General features: G+C 45.5%; 1 protein-coding gene across 1 annotated transcript; it reads left to right on the forward strand.

Annotated features, from left to right (window-relative positions):
- Positions 1–2,390: 2,390 nt before the first annotated feature.
- On the forward strand, positions 2,391–18,463 carry Plet1 (placenta expressed transcript 1). The gene is made up of 4 exons (XM_021173162.2): positions 2,391–2,609; positions 7,072–7,276; positions 9,013–9,068; positions 12,989–18,463. The coding sequence occupies exons 1-4, from the start codon at positions 2,423–2,425 to the stop codon at positions 13,267–13,269; spliced, it is 729 nt and encodes a 242-aa protein (XP_021028821.1). The 5' UTR covers positions 2,391–2,422; the 3' UTR covers positions 13,270–18,463.
- The last annotated feature ends 1,030 nt before the right edge of the window (positions 18,464–19,493 follow it).

Here is a 19,493-nt window from a genome sequence, read left to right on the forward strand (position 1 = left end):
TTTTGACCACTATTATGGATATCCCCACTGCTAATGTTAGACAGATTTTCCAGAGTTCCTCAACCCAAGACACTATGTTTCTCTTAAGGGGACACTTAAAAATATAACTATGATTCAGGTCCTATAAATGCTTCAGCAGGTAAAGGGTATTTGCCACCAAGCTTGATGACCTGAGTCAAGTCCCAGAACCCACATGGAGGAAGGAAAGAACCAAGTCCCACGAGTTCTCCTCTGATCTACACACACATGCACACACATGCACACACATGCACACACATAAACACACATACACACATGCACACACATGCACACACATACACACACATAAACACACATACACACACATGCACACACATACACACACATGCACACACATGCACACACATACACACACATGCACACACATGCACACACATACACACATGCACACACATACACACACATGCACACACATACACACACATGCACACACATACACACACATACACACACATGCACACACATGCACACACATACACACATACACACATATGCACACACATATACAAACACATAAACACACATACACACACACATACACACACATACACACACATACACACACATAAACACACGTACACACACATACACACATATGCACACACATATACAAACACATAAACACACATACACACACACACACACACACACATATACACACACTGGGGGGTGCATACACAAATTAACTAAAAATTTAAAAGCTATTGCCTTGGTTCAATAATATTTTTATTTCTTTTCTATTTACAAAGTAGCCTCCTTCTCCCTCATCTCCTTTAGTGGGTAATTTATAAAATTTTAGGAGAGGTTGGGATATGAAAAAATTATTTCTCAACTTTAAAAAAATCATTTCCTTGTGCTCTGGTACTATGGAGGGAAGTTTCAGGAACAATGTGGACCTAAATGTTTCTTTCTAAATAAATACATAAAACTGTAGGTGCTGCAAATGTGTCTCCATCGGTAAAACCTGCCTAGCTTTTAGGAAGTTCTGGATTCAGTCACCAGTGCCGGTTTCAACTGGTTGTGATGGTGCATGTTGTAATCCCAAACGTTGGGATGTTGAAGCTGGAGGAACAGAAATTCAAGGTCACAGCTATGACTCAGTGGTTAAGAGCTAAACTGCCCTTGTAGAGGACAGGCGGACCATTCTCAGAACCATGCCATAAATGCTGATAACTCCAGTTCTAGGAGATCTGGTGCCTCTGGACTTCCAGGGCAATTGCTCTCCAATGCAGATGCCACACCCACCCACACAAATGTGGAGTAAAGAAATAAAATAAATCTTGAGTGTGGTTGTACACACCTTTAATCCCAGCATTCAGGAAGCAGAGCTACATGGCAAGTTTCAGGCCAGCCAAGGCTACAAAGTGAGAACCTGGCTCAAAAATTATATATATATATATATATATATATATATATATATATATATATATATATGTGTGTGTGTGTGTGTGTGTGTGTGTGTGTGTGTGTGTGTGTATACATGTGTATATGTATATATGTGTGTGTGTGTGTGTGTGTGTGAATTCAAGGTTCTACAAATGTACAGAGTACTAACTCAAGGCAAGCATGGAGTGCATGCGACCCTCTGTCTAAAGAATAAATAAGTAAGGCACGTGTCTAGGCTGTTACTGAAGACATTTACCAATAAACCTAACAGCCTGAGTTCAATCCTAAAGGCCCCATGTAATGGAAGGAAAGAAAGGACTCCTGAAAGTAGTTGTTCTCTAACCTCCTGCTACACACACACACACACACACACACACACAGTGGCCTCTGCAACCTCCTCCTATCTCCCTGACCCACACACAAAATCAACAAATGTAATTTAAAAATAGGTAAATAAATTTCCAGTCTTTCCAGCTCTAGGCTAGTCATGAGATGAGGAGGAAACTGGAGTCACATCCGAAACAGCTCTGCAATGTTCTGAGATAAAAAGGGCACCCAAGCCTGAGTTTCTGACAGAGGAAAGCACGCCTTCCAAGCAGACCACCTACGTGGTAATTACTCAACTGTGAACTTCCACTTATTTAGGACTTCCACTTATTTAGGGCGCCTTTAGCACTCCTCACCAGCCTTTCCCACTTCTTCAGATAGCAGGTGCTGAGACGGGGGTCCCTGTCAAATAATTTGGCCAGTCCTCTTCTTGAGCAAAACTGGAATTGGTAGAGGGTCGTAGGTCACAAAGGTGGAGGCTGGGTGATTCATCCAGGTAATGTCTTGAGCCAAATTCCAGAAGGCAATGTTTTCGGGAGGGAGGGAGGGAGGAAGGGTGATTTGCATGCATGACCTCACCCAGAAGCTCCAGCCCCAGAGCATATAAACAGGAGCCTGTCACACCTAGTCTTACTACTGCCAGGCCCTGCAACCCAAACAGCCCGGGACCATGCTGGCACTCCGAGGCTCCTTGCTTCCACACTTGGGACTGTTCCTGTGCCTGGCTCTGCACTTATCCCCTTCCCTCTCTGCCAGTGATAATGGGTCCTGTGTGGTCCTTGATAACATCTACGCCTCCGACAACTTGGGAATCAACACTGTGGCTACCGTCTCTGGTGGGAATGTAACCTATACAGGTATGTCAAAGGCGTTCATTCCGCTGCCCCTTTGTTCTTGGTGGAGCGTGAATCAGGCTCTCCCATGTTCCATATGTGTGTGTGGACAGGATGGAAAGCGGGGAGTGGTGACTGATAGGTGGCAGCGTGGATCTGGAGGACTTTTTCTCTAGTTTCCTGTCTGTAACTGAATCGCAGGTGGGGTAAACTGAGCCCCAGGCAGATCACACCCTGGCAACATAAGGCTGTGTTAAGCGGCCATTGTTTATTTTTGAGGGAATTCTTGCAGTCTACTGTCCTTTTACAGCCACTTGACAAAATGACTGTACCCTGCAGGACGCCAGGAAGGATAACTTGAGCTTAGTGTATGGGAAAAGCCAAGTTAAACTAGAGGAAGATATCAGTAGCCTGCCTTGTATGTGAGCGGCCTGAAAGGCAGAGATGTTGCCTGACTTGATGGGGACCCCTTGCCAGCAAGGAGTAGAAGCTCTTTGAGTCCTGGTTGTTCAATCTTAATCTAATGGTTTTTTTCTTAGAAGTATCTGGAAAGTATTTCGTAACTTTCCCTTATGGGATTCAACAAACCTACAAGTTAAAAACACCCTTTCTAATTAGTCAAACCTGTTAGTCAAGAAATATGCTTTCCTACCAAGCTTCATATATCTATCGTTTTTTTTCAAAGCAACTTCAGTTGATTTTTAAGTTTTTTTATTATTATTATAGTGTGTGCACCCTTATGGTGTGTGCATGTGTGTGCACACAGTCATGTGCATGACCCCGCACTCTTGCGCAGGCCGGAAGGAGTTGTGGAGCGCTGCTCTCCTTCCACGACCATGTGGGTCTGAGACTCACCAGGTTTCCATAGCAAGTGCCTTTACTCACCGAGCCCTCTCATCTGCCCACCCCACCTCCCCCACAGCCACCTCCTTGCTCCAGATAGAGTGCTGTGGGAACAGAGGCACTCTATGTACATCTGCATTATAATGCTAACATGACTTACATCTAAGGGGAAAATGCCATTATTAACCTCCATTGTCCAGGGAAGAAAGAAGGCATACAGAAGTCAAGTTTTTACCCAAGGTCACTAGAACGCAACAGAACTAATGGAACTTAGCCAAAAGCCAGCCTCCTTAGCTCCTACGACACCCTTCCTCTCTTAGTCTAAGCAAACTTTGCAGAGGTCACTATGGTGACTGCCGTGCATGTGATTTGCAGAGTTACAGCCTGGAAGGTGAGCCACCGCACCAGACCTCCCAACTCTGCTGCTTGTCTCTCTCCTGTTTCCTGGAGACGGTCAATAAGCAAATGCTCCTGCTGTAACAGGACTATGTCCCATCCCCTTGGGAAGTGGGTCTTTTCATATCAGAGCAGGGGAGATAAGTCTGTAATTCAAGATGAACAGTAAGTGAGTGTGTGTATGAATCCATTACCGCCAGGGTGATTGCAGGCCCCTGATTGTAAGATGGCACAGCAGGAGACAGACGGGGCCTGCTGCTGAAATGAGAAAAAGAGAAGTCTACTAGGGAGAGATAAGATGAAGACGTGGGAGCCTTTCTGAAAGGAGGGAGACAAGAAGGAGAAAACACAAGACAATGGGGAGAGGTGGGGGAAGGGCAACCGCACAAGTCCCAGTAGCCTCGGGAAAGAAAGACCTCAGCTTCCTCGAGTGCCTAAGCTAGCTCTGCTCTTTTTCAGATTCCATTTCGATCCAAAATGTGTTTGAGCTCTGAGGCAAATCTGACTCCTTCTTTAAATTGAGGGTCAAAAATCCTCCGTCCAGGGGAGTGAGAGGGACCCAATTCCACACCTACAGTTACAAAGAAGGCTTTACAAATACCTTACGGACTGCAGTAGCCCCGACTCCGGCTTACTGTAGACAGCCACCTTTCCTTGCTTTGGTTTGAGACCCTTTACCGTTTCAGCATAGTGTTAATGCTAGCAAACCATGGATAAACGGCTTGGCAGACCCTAGAGACAGCACAGCTTAGCCAGCATCTCAGAGGGCTCACCCCAGCCCCACCCCTACCCCTCAGACCTGTAAGAAAAAAACCCTGAGGCACTGCTAAGTCAGCCTCTGCCCTGTTGCTCACTTCTCTGGACAAGGATGTCAATACTACTTCCTCAACCCTCCAGCTTCTAGAACAGTGAGTTCCACTGGATAAAGGACTTTTGTTAAGTGCTAGAGACAGAAGCCAAGGCTTCAAACATGCTGGACAAATGCTCTACTACTAAGCTACAGTTCACCCCAGCCCCGAAGCAGGACGTTAGAATCAATCAAAAGTATTCATTTGGTGCCAAACACTGGGCTGCTTGGATGCTGACTGATGAAACCATAAAATATAATCAAGTATTCAGTCCTATAGAAAGGGTGTGAATGTTTCAGATATGAGGAGGAAAGAGGGTAAGTTAGTCCAGAGGCGGGGATGTGAGCGAGATCTGGCTGTGGAAGTGGGTATGGGATGAATGCTAACATGGAAGGAAGGTTCCAGACAGGCTCCAGACGTGAACAAACGCCAGGCCCAGGTGTGGGTCAGGTAAGAGCCAGGTGCATTTGCAGAACAGCTGGGGGCGAGGGTGGTGGAGGTGGGAAACAGCAGCTGGAGGAGGGAAGCTGGACTCTTGGGTTCCTGAAAGTGTGCTGGGTACTATCACTGACAGCTAAGAGACAGGAATGAGAAGGCAGGAGGGTTTAGGTTCTCTAGGTAGACAGGCATACATCCCACATAACAGGTTATATGAGGAAGTCTGGTCTGACCGCCAAATGCTCAAGGCATCCAACCAAGGGAGACTGAGGTCACAGATCCAAAGACCCTAAGTACAAGAAAGGAAGGAAGAAGGGAGGGAGGGAGGGAGGGAGAGAGGGAAGGAGAGAGGGAGGGAGGGAGGGAGGGAGGGAGGGAGGGAGGGAGGGAGGGAGGGAGGGAGGAAGGAAGAAAGGAAGGAAGGAAAGCTGAGCCCACAGTGAAAGGGGAAGCAGAAAAGGAACTGTGGAGAAAAACAGATGGAGCGCTAAGAGGATTGGGGCTATCTAGATGACACCATTGTGTATCACCTTCCGCTACACCACCATGCAGAGATGTGAGACAAAAGTCACCTCCTCTCTGAGTGACTCAGAACATGTGGCCAGCTGACCTTTCTGGCAAAGCAAACCAGGGCAAGGAAATACAATGTGCTTAAATTAGTAATAACAATCACAGTTTATCTAATATGAACCACAAGTGTTGGCATCTTCTTTTTAGTCCTAACAGGAGCTTTTACTATGAGGGATAATGTCATTTCCCACACCCAGAGCTATGGTGAGCACCAAGAGGAAACTTAAAAAAATAAAAAGTGTAGCAGTCAGAGATGTGGCTTAATCAGTAGAACGCTTGCCTGACACATACCACGTTCTGGGTTCAATGTTCTAAATACATTTTATAAACCAGGTGTGGCAGCATCATACCTGCAGTGTCTATACACAAGAAGGAGAATCAGGAGTTCAAGGACAGCCTCGGTTACGTTTGAATCCAGCTTAGGATGAGATCCTGTTTCGAAATACACAAACTGTATACAGTAGCCACTGAGCAAGAAGAAGCCAGAGCAAAGAACTGACCTGTCTTGCTCCTAAGTCCCAGAGCTGGGATGCAGATCCAGGACTGTCTGACCTGCTACTGGATCTACTTGCTTTGCTTTGGGAGGAGTTTCAGAAGACAGAAATGGCCCAGTATTGAGGAATTTACTCATGTAGGCTCTTCTAGGGAAAAATAAATAAATAAACCAGACACACTAAAATAGCCTCATGTTGAAATTAATAAAATGTCAACAAGGCCCCCTGTAAGTGCAGGCAAGCTGGGTCACATGAGCTACCTCATCTGAGTAGAGAAAAACCCTAAGTGTAATTTGGTCCTTGGATTAAGACCCTGTGGCTCAGGCCTCAGTGTCTCATACCTAGTCAAACCCCTGTCCTTCCCAACCCCCACCTTCAATAACCTGGAGGGATCAGCATTTCTGAGGTCAGGAGCAGGCCTTTGGTTTTACTTAGCAATATTACTCCCTTGTATCCCTGGAACATTTCCTAGGGGACCTCCAAACTCTTTCAGGGGTACCCACCTTTGAGGAGAAATTAAGCTCTTCACAATTAGAATCCATCCCCCTATAGCAAAACCAGCGCCAGAGGGTGGTTAGGCTCATAGCTACCTTTCACTGTAGACTATTTGGAGAATTAAAACAAAACAAAAACCCATAAAGATGAATACTGAAATCATCTGTAGCCCAGGTGGGCTTTAAGCTTCCCTGTAGCTGAAGTGGACACTGAGCTCACGATCCTGCATCACTCACCTGGAGTCACAGACCTGTGGCACCCTGGGTACCCAGTCAGGATCTCTGTACTTTGTTTTACAGAAGCGGGCGCATGCTGTCCACACTCTGTGGCTTCCCTTGCTCACACACCTCCTTGGTTTCACTTGGCTCACGCTAACTACTTCCTCATACCCTTTCCCCCTAGTGACGGTCCCCGTGAACGATTCAGTCAGTGCTGTGATCCTGAAAGCAGTGAAGGAGGACGACAGCCCAGTGGGCACCTGGAGTGGAACATATGAGAAGTGCAACGACAGCAGTGTCTACTATAACTTGACATCCCAAAGCCAATTGGTCTTCCAGACAAACTGGACAGTTCCTGCTTCTGAGGATGTGACTAAAGTCAACCTGCAGTAAGGACTGCTCTCCTGTCACTTGGGGCTTTGGAAAGTTTATAACAGGTTTCTACAGTTCGCCTTAACCTTAGGTTGAACCTAGACTGGGTGTGAGTGGAAAACCCCACAGTAGCCCTTCTTGATACACACACACACACACACACACACACACACACACACACACACATACACACACCCCGATGCTCTAAGTAATCAGGAAGACTGAACACTTTCTTTCAAGTTGTCTGTATTCAAACTGGAGAATCCATTTTTAAAATAACCTCTTTTGTTAGCATACAAAACGATAGGCTTCCTTATGACATTTTCACCATGTTCACCAGTGCTTTTCTCCTATCCGTCCCTATTGCCTTTTCTTGTTCCCTGTTCCTTCCGTGATCTATCTTCCTGTAAGTAACCCCTCTTCTGACATCACATACACACACACTATATAATATATTAAATATAGTTAATTAAGCATGTTGTTAATAATAATTAATCATATAATAATTAAACATATTAATTAATAATTGCATCAATAGACTGAATATTTAAATATAGTAAAACTTATATAACTGGAATAAATAATTAAATATTTAGGTGTATATAACGTTAGTGGATAATCATTTGTTAAACATACACTCATTTGGGAAACTGGTAGCTAAGAGACAACTGAGCAATAGCACTAGTTTACTCCTGTCATAAAAAAAAAAAATGGATGCCCTGAGGTTCTAAGAAAAGGTCCCCTCGAGGCTAGCATTATACTTTCACAACAGATGTCTCCCACTCTGAGGACTAGCCGGGCTTCAAAGTGATGAATGAAAGCAGAATCCAAAGGGAGCAACTGTTGCCAACCCTACCGTGGCAACAGTTGTAACCACGTGTGCTCGAGCAGGTACAGTCTGCAGTGACACAGCAATGACAATCTACATCATCGTTACATAGTGAAATCCCACTGTCCACTCGCTCCACATCCTCACAGGCACACTCACCACAATCCACTAGACTCTCTTCTTGCTCATGATGTGTATACTCATGGCCTTGATCTACAAGACTGATTCAAGGGGAGGGAACACAAGGAACACCACCATGGAGGGCACTATGCTAAGCAGGGCACAAAACGACCATCAAAGGTGCCCATGGGATTTACAGTGGTGAGGCTGAGGAACCCATCCCCCACACACCTGAGTACTGAGGTGAGGGGCTTGCCTTGCTTTCCCTGATACATAGATTCAGAAACAGCTCTGTCACACCCTCTGGCTTTCCTCTACTTCATCAGACACATCACGACTCCAACTGACTCCTTAACTAATTATCTGAATCATCATCAAAATCTGACTCTGAAGACACTAAAAATGCCATGAGCGTGAAGCCATTGACTGTGGGATTCACTGCTGTCTGCTCACACTAAGCTTGGCGACTGACACACAGACTGTGTCCTTTCATTAGTGGCTTGCTGGCTGTGTATACAAGTGGCTAGTATTGCAACGGACTCGTTGGTTTAATAACCACAGGACAAGCTCTGAGGATAATTTAATGGGGTTGGGCGATGGCAGAGGTGGTTAGCGTTAAAAGCTGGAGGGCTTCAGTCAAGTCAATACGAACCAGATCAATAGGTAAAGATCTGCTTCCTGTGTCATAGACGAAGTAAGCTCGAAAGCGATGGACAGGATGGGGTGATCCAGAAAGGCAGAGGTGTGGCTTGTGAGCTCCAGAGACAAGGCTCTCACCATGTCTCTTACTGATTTGTTCTCCAGGGTCCTCATCGTCGTCAATCGAACAGCCTCAGTATCATCTGTGAAAGTGGAACAAGGTGAGTTCTGTTGCAGGAGCTCCATACATTTGGCGTTAAACTCAGGCAGTCTGGAAAGCTGCCTTAGGCATCAGTTGAGTCTCCCACTGTCCGGGAACCTATGTGAGATCTCCCCCAACCTTTTGTTTTATGTTATGTGGAAAACAAAAAACCCTCTCTAAGATTTGTGCAAGTTTTTCAGCAATCCCCATGGTCACCTCTGGCTCCAAACCCCTGCTTCGACAGGGACTCTTTCTGTTCAGTACCAGATAGGCATCCGTATGAAAAGGCACTGTTATTCTCCACTTCCACACGACCTGAAACCACGCTCACACAAGGCCTTCACGTGGTCAACTTTAACCAAACAGTTTTTAAGGGAATTATGCAGGGGCTGGGAGAAGACGGAGGCCACAAGCTGGACAAAAAGAGTTGGTATCACAGAAATATCATCAGTTCTTGTTAGATTGTTGTTTTCTTTTTTTTTTCTTTTTTTAAAGATTTATTTATTTTTATTTTTTAAAAGATTTATTTATTTATTTTATGTATATGGGTACAACGCAGCTGAACAGATGGTTGTGAGCCTTCGTGTGATTGTTGGGAATTGAATTTTTAGGACCTCTGTTTGCTCTCTCTGGTCAACTCCCCCACCCATCTCTCCAGTCGGCCCCACTCACTCTGGTCTACTCTGCTCGCTCAGTCCCTGCTCACTCTGGCCCAAAGATTTATTTATTATTATACATAAGTACACGGTAGCTGTCTTCAGACGAAGCCAGAAGATGGCGTCAGACCTCATTACGGGTGGTTGTGAGCCACCATGTGGTTGCTGGGATTTGAACTCAGGATCTTGGGGAAAGCAGTCAGTGCTCTTATCCGCTGAGCGATCTCGCCAGTCCTTGGAAGGGGTAGCTTGACCTAGCACCTTGGCACAAGATAAAAAAGTACATTATCCTTAAGCTGTATCGTGACTCCTTAATGAGTTTTCTCCCTTTCCCTGCCCCTCCCCCTCTACCCCCCCCTTTCTGTGTGTGTGCATGTGTGTGCACACGTGCGCGCGCTCGTGTCTGCATGCACCCGTGTGTGTACATGTGCATGTGTGTTCACAGATCTGCATCTGTCCGTGTTTGTGAAGGACAGTGGGCAGCCTCACCTTGTTTGATGAGACAGGGTGTCTCCCTGGCCTGGGACTCACCCAATAGGATGGTTGGTTAGTGATTTCAGGGATCTTCCTTCTTGACCTTCCTGGTGCTGTGATTACAGAAGCAGGTAACTCTACACCTAGAATCTTCATGCCGGATTGGGGAGGTCAAACTCAGATCCTCATGCTTGTGTGAAAGAACTTTACTGACTAAGCCCTCTCCACCCCACTGCCTCAGCTACTGTCTGTCCTTGGCAGCAGGAGTTTCCGCCAGCTTTCCCCAGGGCACAGACCCCAGGCCTGCATTTTCCCTGGGCTGCTTACCCTTCTCTCTATTCCCTTTTTACTTATTTCCGGGTAAGACACGGAAAGCATTCGAAACTGGAATTCAGAAAGGGTGGTTCCCTGGCCTAAGAACACTGAGAAAGTCCGCAGCAGAGTGAGATCTTCAATTCCTCATCTTACCCGTTTGTCTGCTTTTCTTAGACTTACATTAAAACTAAAGAGATCATTTTGTTTTGTTTTTTGGTTTTTCAAGACAGGGTTTCTCTGTGTAGCCCTGGCTGTCCTGGAACTTACTTTGTAGACCAGGCCGGCCTTGAACTCAGAAATCCTCCTGTCTCTGCCTCCTGAGTGCTGGTAAAGAGATCATTTTAAGGCAGTTTTTTTTTTTATTGTAGGATTCAGCCAAGGGCGCATGTGTGAAGCCTTAGATTCAAATCTTCAGCATTGCGGAGGGGTGGGGGTAGGGATGGACCCAAACAAGAACCATTAGTCTCTCTCAGTGTCCAAATCCCAAGCCTTCCTCACGAGCCACAGAGCGCTAAAAGACACACAGCATCCTGCTGGTTGTCCTGTAAGTCATTTACTACAAAGTGCACAGATGGAAAAATTATTTCCAAAAGCACATTTTAAAGCACGTATGCCTAGTCAAACTATTATATATGACAGTGTTTACTGTTGGTGGTCTCAAGGACATTTTTTGAGAAAAACACTTGCAGATAGAGAGGAAAATGTGTATTTCTAATCAAGACCCCTTAGCTCTATCCTAATAAAATAGAGTTTAAAAATCAGGGGAAGCCAGGCGTGGTGGCGCACACCTTTAATCCCAGCACTCAGGAGGCAGAGGCAGGCGGATTTCTGAGTTCGAGGCCAGCCTGGTCTACAGAGTGAGTAAAGGCCAAGAGTGGTGGCCTACCTACGTTCCCAGCAGTTAGAGGCTAGGCCAGAAGGTCACAATGTTAAGACCAACATGAGCTACTTAGAGAAAGACTCTGTCTCAAACAAAACAAAAGAAGGAAAGGAAAGGGGGAATGTGGCTGTGCCCCGCTCTCTGCTGCATAGAATGCCCAAGAGACACTTGTCCTGGAGAAAGGCTAGAGAGAGAAAACATGGTCTTGACCAGGAGGGCTTCCTCCAGGAGGCAGAAGGATGCCTGGGGCTGTGGCATTCTCCTTCTTCCTCTTATAACCAAGATTTATAGAGGAAGGAAATATGTGTGCATGTGCATCTGTGTGCGTGTGCGTGTGCGTGTGTGTACACATGGGAAGGAAAACGGAGGACATCCTATGCCTTCATCTATGGCTCTCCTTCTTGTGACTAAAAATACAAGCTCTCATTGAACCTAGAGCTTCCCCCCCCCCCTTTTTTTTTCAGTTACACTGTTGGCCAACAAGCCCCAGCTATTGCCCTGTCTCTGTCCTTACTCCACCCCCCCAAAGTGCCCTTCTACCCAGAGCTGGGGTTGTGGGCCCCACTCCCAGCTAAGAGTGAGACACCCTTGAAGTGTCTGTGCTCCAAGCTCCAGGCTTTCTGGCATCAGACAAGTCCCTAAAAGCGAAGGCCTGGCTCTCTTTGCTTCTCTGCGATCATTGCTGAGTACCAGCATGTAGCCAGAACCTATGTGGGAAACAGCCTGTGGCTTGCAGGCCAGAGAAAAAAAGTCAAGGATTCAGACAGGGCACCTGCCACTACCTAAGGCAGAGGTCACCATTCTTGCTTCTGCATGATACTGACTTCTCCCACATCGTTGATTGAGCAAGTAAATTATAAAAAGTGTACAATCTTGGGTCATATTTGCATTCCAGGTAAGAGTATCAAGATATTTGAGGGCAGACTACTCAACTAACAGATTCATATGTTTTTTTTTTTTAATTCTTTGGTGGATCTTTTCTTCTTCTCAACAGACTCTGTAGGGGCTGGAGAGATGGCTCAGCTCAGCAGTTGAGAACATAGAGTTGCTCTCCCAGAGGACCCAGGTTCAATACTCAGCACTCAAGTGGTCCTCACAACGATCTAATTCCACCTCTAGGGAATCTGATACACTCTCCCAGCCTCTGAGGGCACTGCATGTGTGTGATGCACAAACAGACATGCCGGGAAACACTTAAAATGCATTTTAAAAACAAATAAAATGAAGGGGAAAAGATCGGGGAGACCTTAAGGACGGAGGCTTAGTGACTTTTATTGCTTAACAAGCGGAACCTTTTAGTCGACTCAGTTCCCTTCCCTGTGTGGCACTGGAGAAGTGGTGACTGATGTTTGCTCGTGATCTCTGGCTTTACTGTCTTAAAAAGATTTTTCACACGTGTACATATGTGTACATATGCGACTCGTGTGTGAAGGTCAGAGGTCAACCTTTTGAGGTCAGTTCTCGTCTTCCACCTTTACATGAGATTGAACTCAATGACAAATGCCTTTACCAGCTGAGCCATCTTGCCCGCCTTTAGCCTCTTTCTCTAGGGCCCACCCACCTCCAAACAGAGGCCTGATAAAATTGTTTCCTTGATTTTTGTTTCTCCCCCAGTACAATCCTCAGCCTCGACCCCTATTCCTGAGAGTTCTGAGACCAGCCAGACTATAAACACGACTCCAACCGTGAACACAGCCAAGACTACAGCCAAGGACACAGCCAATACCACAACCGTGACTACAGCCAATACCACAGCCATGACCACAGCCATGACCACAGCCATGACCACAGCCAAGACCACAGCCAAAAGCCTGGCCATCCGCACTCTCGGCAGCCCCCTGGCAGGCGCCCTCCATATCCTGCTTGTTTTTCTCATTAGTAAACTCCTCTTCTAAAGGAAACTGGGGAAGCAGATCTCCAACCTCCAGGTCATCCTCCCGAGCTCATTTCAGGCCAGTGCTTAAACATACTCGAAATGAAGGGTTTATCTCCTCAGTCCGCAGCTCCACCACCTTGGACCACAGACCTGCAACACTAGTGCACTTGAGGGATACAAATGCTTGCCTAGATCTTTCAGGGCACAAATTCTGCTTCTTGTAAATACTTAGTCCATCCATCCTGCTTGTAACCTGAAGTTCTGACTCTCAGTCTAACCTGTTGACAGTCAATCTGAACTTGTGCTTCTTGCCAAAGTATTCCCATGAGCCTCCTGGGCTTGGGGGTGGGGAGGGGATGATCCTTCTTTACTTTCAAACTGATTTCAGATTTCTGGCCAAACCTACTCAGGTTACAAAGGACTTATATGACTGTAGGAAAAAGAGAAATGAGTGGTCGTCCTGTGGCTACTAGCAGATTCCCACTGTGCCCAGACCAGTCGGTAGGTTTTGAAGGAAGTATATGAAAACTGCGCCTCAGAAGCCAATGACAGGACACATGACTTTTTTTTTTCTAAGTCAAATAAACAATATATTGAACAAGAATACCGAAATGTGCTAAATTGAAAGATAACCCTTAATGAGTGATAAAATACAAAGTGTTACCTAACTTTGTTTTTAGAACTATGAATAAAAGTGTGTGTGTGTGTGTGTGTGTGTTCAAGGACAGATACAAGGTTAATTTATCTCAGTTTTGTTTTGTCCAGTCAAAGCTGGTCATTTCTTCCTCGATGATAATTTCTACCAGGAAATGGGCCAAAAAAGAAAATGCTTGTAATATTTATAGTACAACGTGAAACCAAAAAAAAAAAAGTTATTTCCAACAATAAGCCTGTAATAAGAAATAAAAGTTTTCCTTTAATAGTTCCTTTTCTATACCGTCCAGGACCCAGGGGTGAGCACCACCCAGCTCAATCATTAATCAAGAAAATGTCCCTCCGCTTACGTTCTTTCTCCCCAGATTACCCTGGCCTGTGTCACGATGACAAAAGTCTGACCAGCGCACAGTGCGCATAAGGTCCCGCATAACATTAGTCTCTTCTATGTGCTGAGTCTGTTAGCTGTTGCCTCGTGGGCAAGTCTCACCAAAATGTGCTATCCTGAACCTGGTTATTCTGTCCACTTTTAAAGATGAGAAGTCTGAGGGGTCAGAGAACTTCTGAAACCACCCCTAAGCACAGAGCTAATACCTGGGCACGCAGTCCTCCCTTTGCCCCGGCTCTCTGGAGGCTGGGGAAAGGACTAATGGGAAGTTGGGGCACAGTCTGGTCTTCGAGGAAGTTTGAGGGATACCTAGCAAGACCCTGTGAGGAGGGAGGGAGGCAGGAAAGGAGAGAGAGGCCGTGTTGATGGGGAGAGGCAGGGCAGGAACACAGTCCTGCTGCAGATGCTTGGTTTCCACATGTACACCAGGGTTTGAGTTGCCCCCCCTCCCCCGCCCTGTAGCTGGCTGAAATGGGAGTCACCCCTGCTTCCCGGAGTGTGGAATGATGACAGCATTGTTCATGGCAGAAGCAGTAACTACAGAGTCAACTGTAGCCCTGATCACTCGGCCTCTCGGCGTGTGTCTTTGAATTTCTGGTAGTTTGTTGTTTTCTGAATGGAGACAATCTTGCCTTTCATAAACTTTGGTCATTTTCAATCCACATTTCTTTGCTCTTTCAGCTTCCTTCTATGTCTCCTTCTGGAACTCCAACTATAAATATGTCAGTGCATTTGCATCCCAGAGACCTTTTTTTTTTCTTTTCTTTTTTTCCTGCTCCTCAAACTTGATCATTTCAACTGACCTCTCTTCAAGCTCACCAATCATCCTGCCTCCTCAAGTCTGCAGGTGAACCTCAATATATTAATTTTACCTGTTACACTTTCCAGCTTCAAAAGTTCTATTTGGCGTCTTTCTATAATCTCTCTCTCTCCCCACCTCTATTCTGTGTTCAGAAACAATTTCCTGGCTTCTGGTCTTTGTTGCTGTTTCAGTCCCCACTTTGAACATAGTTAAGATGTTGACATCAAGTCTTTGCCTCTTAGGCCCAGCAGCTGGCCTTCCTTGGAAACAATGTCTGCTTCGGTTTTTTTCCCTTTGTAAATTTCTGTTGAAAACTGGGTGTTCTGACTATTACAGTATCTTGACTCTGGAAACCTGATTCTCTCAGTTGTACAACTGCTGGTGTTGACTGCTGCCACTGAATATAACTGCAGACTGCATTCTTTGTGTGGCCACGGAGTTTTCTTTACTGATTTCTCAGCAGTTAACCAGTGACCTTAAAGATTCTGTTAAATGCCCAATTTAGCATTTTTGCCCGATTGCTGGTTTTTGTGTTTGTTTGTTTGTTTGTTTGTTTGCTTGCTTGCTTGCTTGTTTCTTCTTTGCTGTTGTTGTTGGTAATAGATTGCAGAATTTTTAAAGTTTTGGCTGGTGTTGCCATCTTTATGGCTGGTGTGGTGGAGAGACCACTACTTGAAACCTCTTGTTCCTTGGTTTCTCTTCTCTCACCAAGTGCTTACTGGTAACCCTGCCCTGCCCCTGAACAAGTATAGACTGTACATGAGTCATCTCATTCAAGCCTCACACCAAGCCAGGGGTGGAGATGCACCTCCAGGTTCCCAGCACTCCAAAGGCTAAAACGAGGGGATTGCCATGAACTTGAGGCCAGAGTAGGCTACATGAAACACCCTGGGCTACAGTGCAATACCTTGTCTCAAAACCAACCAAAGGGGAGAGAGAGACAGAGACAGAGACAGAGACAGAGACAGAGACAGAGACAGAGACAGAGACAGAACATTGCTTAGTCAACAAGAAAACAGTGAAGCTGGCTTTTAAAGGCTGTTCTACCTCACTTCTGAGCCTGCCCCTTAATCAAGACACCTTGGGATTCCTGAATAGCTCTTAAATTATCAGGGATTCTCCTGCCTAGGAAAAAAAAAAAAAAAAAAAGCTCACCAGGTCACATGATGAGCAGGTGTCCTTTGCTGACACACAAGCTGTATTCTCTGGCACTCTTTCTCCCAGGCCCCACTGCTTGGTACCATCTCCAAAATAAACACTGGTGAATCCCGGCCCAGCAAGCCAGGAGCAGTTTCATATTTACCTTTCGTGGCTCAGCCTGTCTTCCTGCCAGGTTCAACGTGAACGTTGTGACAAACCCTGACTTTGTCTCAGGGTGCAGTCGTGGCAAAAGAACTCTCAAAACATTTTTAGACGCAAAGAAATCTGGGTAGCAGAATTCAGCCAGGCAGCTGACCAAGGAAATGGGATTAGGAAATCTGAGTCAACAGACCTGACCTTCTGATAAGTGGGAAGGTGACCGTAGACAAACTTCTGTGCTGTCTTCTGCCTTATTTCCCTATCTGTTAAACAATGCTCAGCCCTAGTGTCTCAGCTCTCTTCCAGGTCTCAACCTGGGGTTCTCTGCATTACCCAATCCTGATTTTTTTCAAATACATAAATATTTTATTTTTCTCAATTTTTATTTTATTTTACATCTATAAGAAGTGTTTGTCTATACAAATGTATGTGCACCATATGCATGTCTGGTACCTACAGAGGTTAGAAAAATGTCAGATCCCTTGGAGCTGAAATCATGAATGGTTGTGAACCACAATGTGGATGATCAGGGCAGGACATTGGATCCTCCGCAAGAACCACAGATGCTCTTAACTACTGAGAGCTGTCTCTCTGTTAAGGCCTAGGTAACTGTTAGCTGCAGAGCTGGTCATTTTGTGCTGTTACTAGGAAACTTTCTCATCCCAAGTGGATTGTATAATCTGTTATGTTCTGTACTTTGGTGTTCTTGGAAACCAGTCACAACAGATGTCAGGTAGAACTGCTTTGTATAGTTTGCCACAATAAGCTTGGATCCAAACCAACTGCCAGACAGTACTTCCTGTACCTCTGTATGAGCTTTTGTGGTTCTTGCTGCCCATAGGATGGATCCCAAATGGACCCCAACACAAGAGAGACACCTGCACCAATATAAGAGGTCATTTGAAATAAGGGTCTCATTTTGAGTAGGGGTTGAATAAAGTTCCCAAGACCTCCCTAGGAACTGACATCCTATTTGGCAGAGACATGTACGTGAGTAACTGACATCCTGGTTGGCAGATTAAGACATAAATGTTAGGCAAGGCAAATCTGCCACAGTTGAATACCCCAACCAATGAGAACAGGATAAATGTATCACAAAGCCGTGTTCCTAAGGATGTCCTCTATCCCTAAATCCTGACTGGTGGGATAACTTAGCACAAATGTCTGTAAACTTTAGTCTTAAAAGCCCTAGAGCATCTTGACTCAAGGGCAAAGTTCAGCTCCCAAGTCTGACTACACCCCCGATTGATCAGTCTTGGGGTATGCTTTCAATAAACCAGCCCTGTTTGACTGAGATTGGTGTCTGAGTGGTTTGTGCAGTGATTCCCAGACCCAAACACCTAGTTTTTTGTCCAGACCCTCAGACCTAGTTTTAAAATGCAGTCAGGGAAGATAAATAGGTGTTTCCTTATGGCACATGTGTCTGACTAGCAAGGGCTACCGGGAGCACTCCTACTGGGAGCACTCCTGCCAGGAGCACTCTGTTAGACTGTAAAGCAGAGCCCAGGCTCAGAGTGAAGCAGTATTCCACAAGAGACATCACCCGTGGACCCAGGAGGCAGAACTGAAGCAGCCCAGGATCTACCTAGGTAACTGCCACGCTTGGTTGTTCTAGGAAATGGTTCATTAGCAGTAAAGCTCAGCAGGCGGCAGAGTATGGGAAAGCGGTAAAGTGGTCTGTACCTGGGCAGCTTCAGGAACACGGTCCTGGTTTCTTATTTGCACTCACTCTTCTCGTTCGTTGGATGTTGACAGCTTGCAAATGCATAAGCGTAGCGGTGAGGAAGCCCATGGGCAGCACCTTGGCCACGGGAAGAAGAGAAGACAGTTGCCATTCGCTGTTCAACCTTGTTTTCCCACATGAGAGCTTTGCGTATAGCTTTGTGCTTTATAAAATCAATAATTTCAGTCATTAGGAACAAAATCATCTACCCACCTAAAGGGTTTGATCCTCCTGTCTGAGAAAGAAAGAAAAAAGACCAATGCCTTCCAAACCCAATTACTTCCAAGATCTTCATAAGATCTTGGAAGCCCCAAACCAGGTCAACAGACCAATTATTATGCCAATAATTAAAAGCAGGTAGAAAATCTAGAATTGTGGACTTTTTTTTTTTGAGACAGGGTTTCTCTGTATAGCCCTGGCTGTCCTGGAACTCACTTTGTAGACCAGGCTGGCCTCGAACTCAGAAATCCACCTGCCTCTGCCTCCCGAGTGCTGGGATTAAAGGCGTGCGCCACCACGCCCGGCGAGTTGTGGATTATTTACCTTTATTGTTTTTCATCTAACTAAATGCTAAGATTACAGTGCACCACCATATTAGGCTACTTTTAAAGTAAATGCTTACAGTACTAGTAATTAAGTGAAAATCTACTCTTTCATAAGACAGGCAGCATGACTTTTTTAAGGTTTATTTAATTATTTTATGTATATGAGTGCTCTATCTGCATGTAGACCTACCTGTGTGCCAGAAGAAAGCATCAGCTCCTATTACAGATGGCTATGAGCCACCATGTGGTTGCTGGGAATTGAACTCAGATCCTCTGGAAGAGCAAGCAGTGCTCCTAACCACTGAACCATCTCTCCAGCCCCAATGTATAGCAGCATGTTAAGTGGTTAAATAAAAACTTCTGTAGCCACAGGCCTGGGTCCAGTCTTATTTGCTTGTTATTAGCTGTGGAACCCTGTAAAAGTGACTTAATTTCTGTGTGACTTGGCTTCGTTAGATAGGTAGTAGTGGCCATCTATCAGGCTTCTGTAAAGGGAAAGTAAATTTATACACACAAAACACCCGAGACGGTGACTAGCACCAAGTGTACACCATCTAAATATTGCTATTTGATGCCTCAAACAATATCAAAATAAATACTGACGGACAAGACAGCCAAGCATTACAGACAATATAAATACGCACAAAATGGTGTCTGGAACAAGGGCCAAAATTATAAATGTGCGACTTTTCGAGAAAATAGCTACTGCAGGATTTTGCACCATTGTCCCTCCCTCCAGCCCCAGCTTCACCTCTTCACCCATTTCTAGGCAGAATGTCTTCCAGCTGTCTGGGTCTGCTCCCAGATCTGTCCTTTTACAGCGAATTCAAAG

Source organism: Mus caroli, unplaced genomic scaffold, assembly GCF_978045245.1.
Source record: "Mus caroli unplaced genomic scaffold, Mus_caroli_1 scaffold_11, whole genome shotgun sequence".
Classification (NCBI taxonomy): Eukaryota; Metazoa; Chordata; class Mammalia; order Rodentia; family Muridae; genus Mus; species Mus caroli.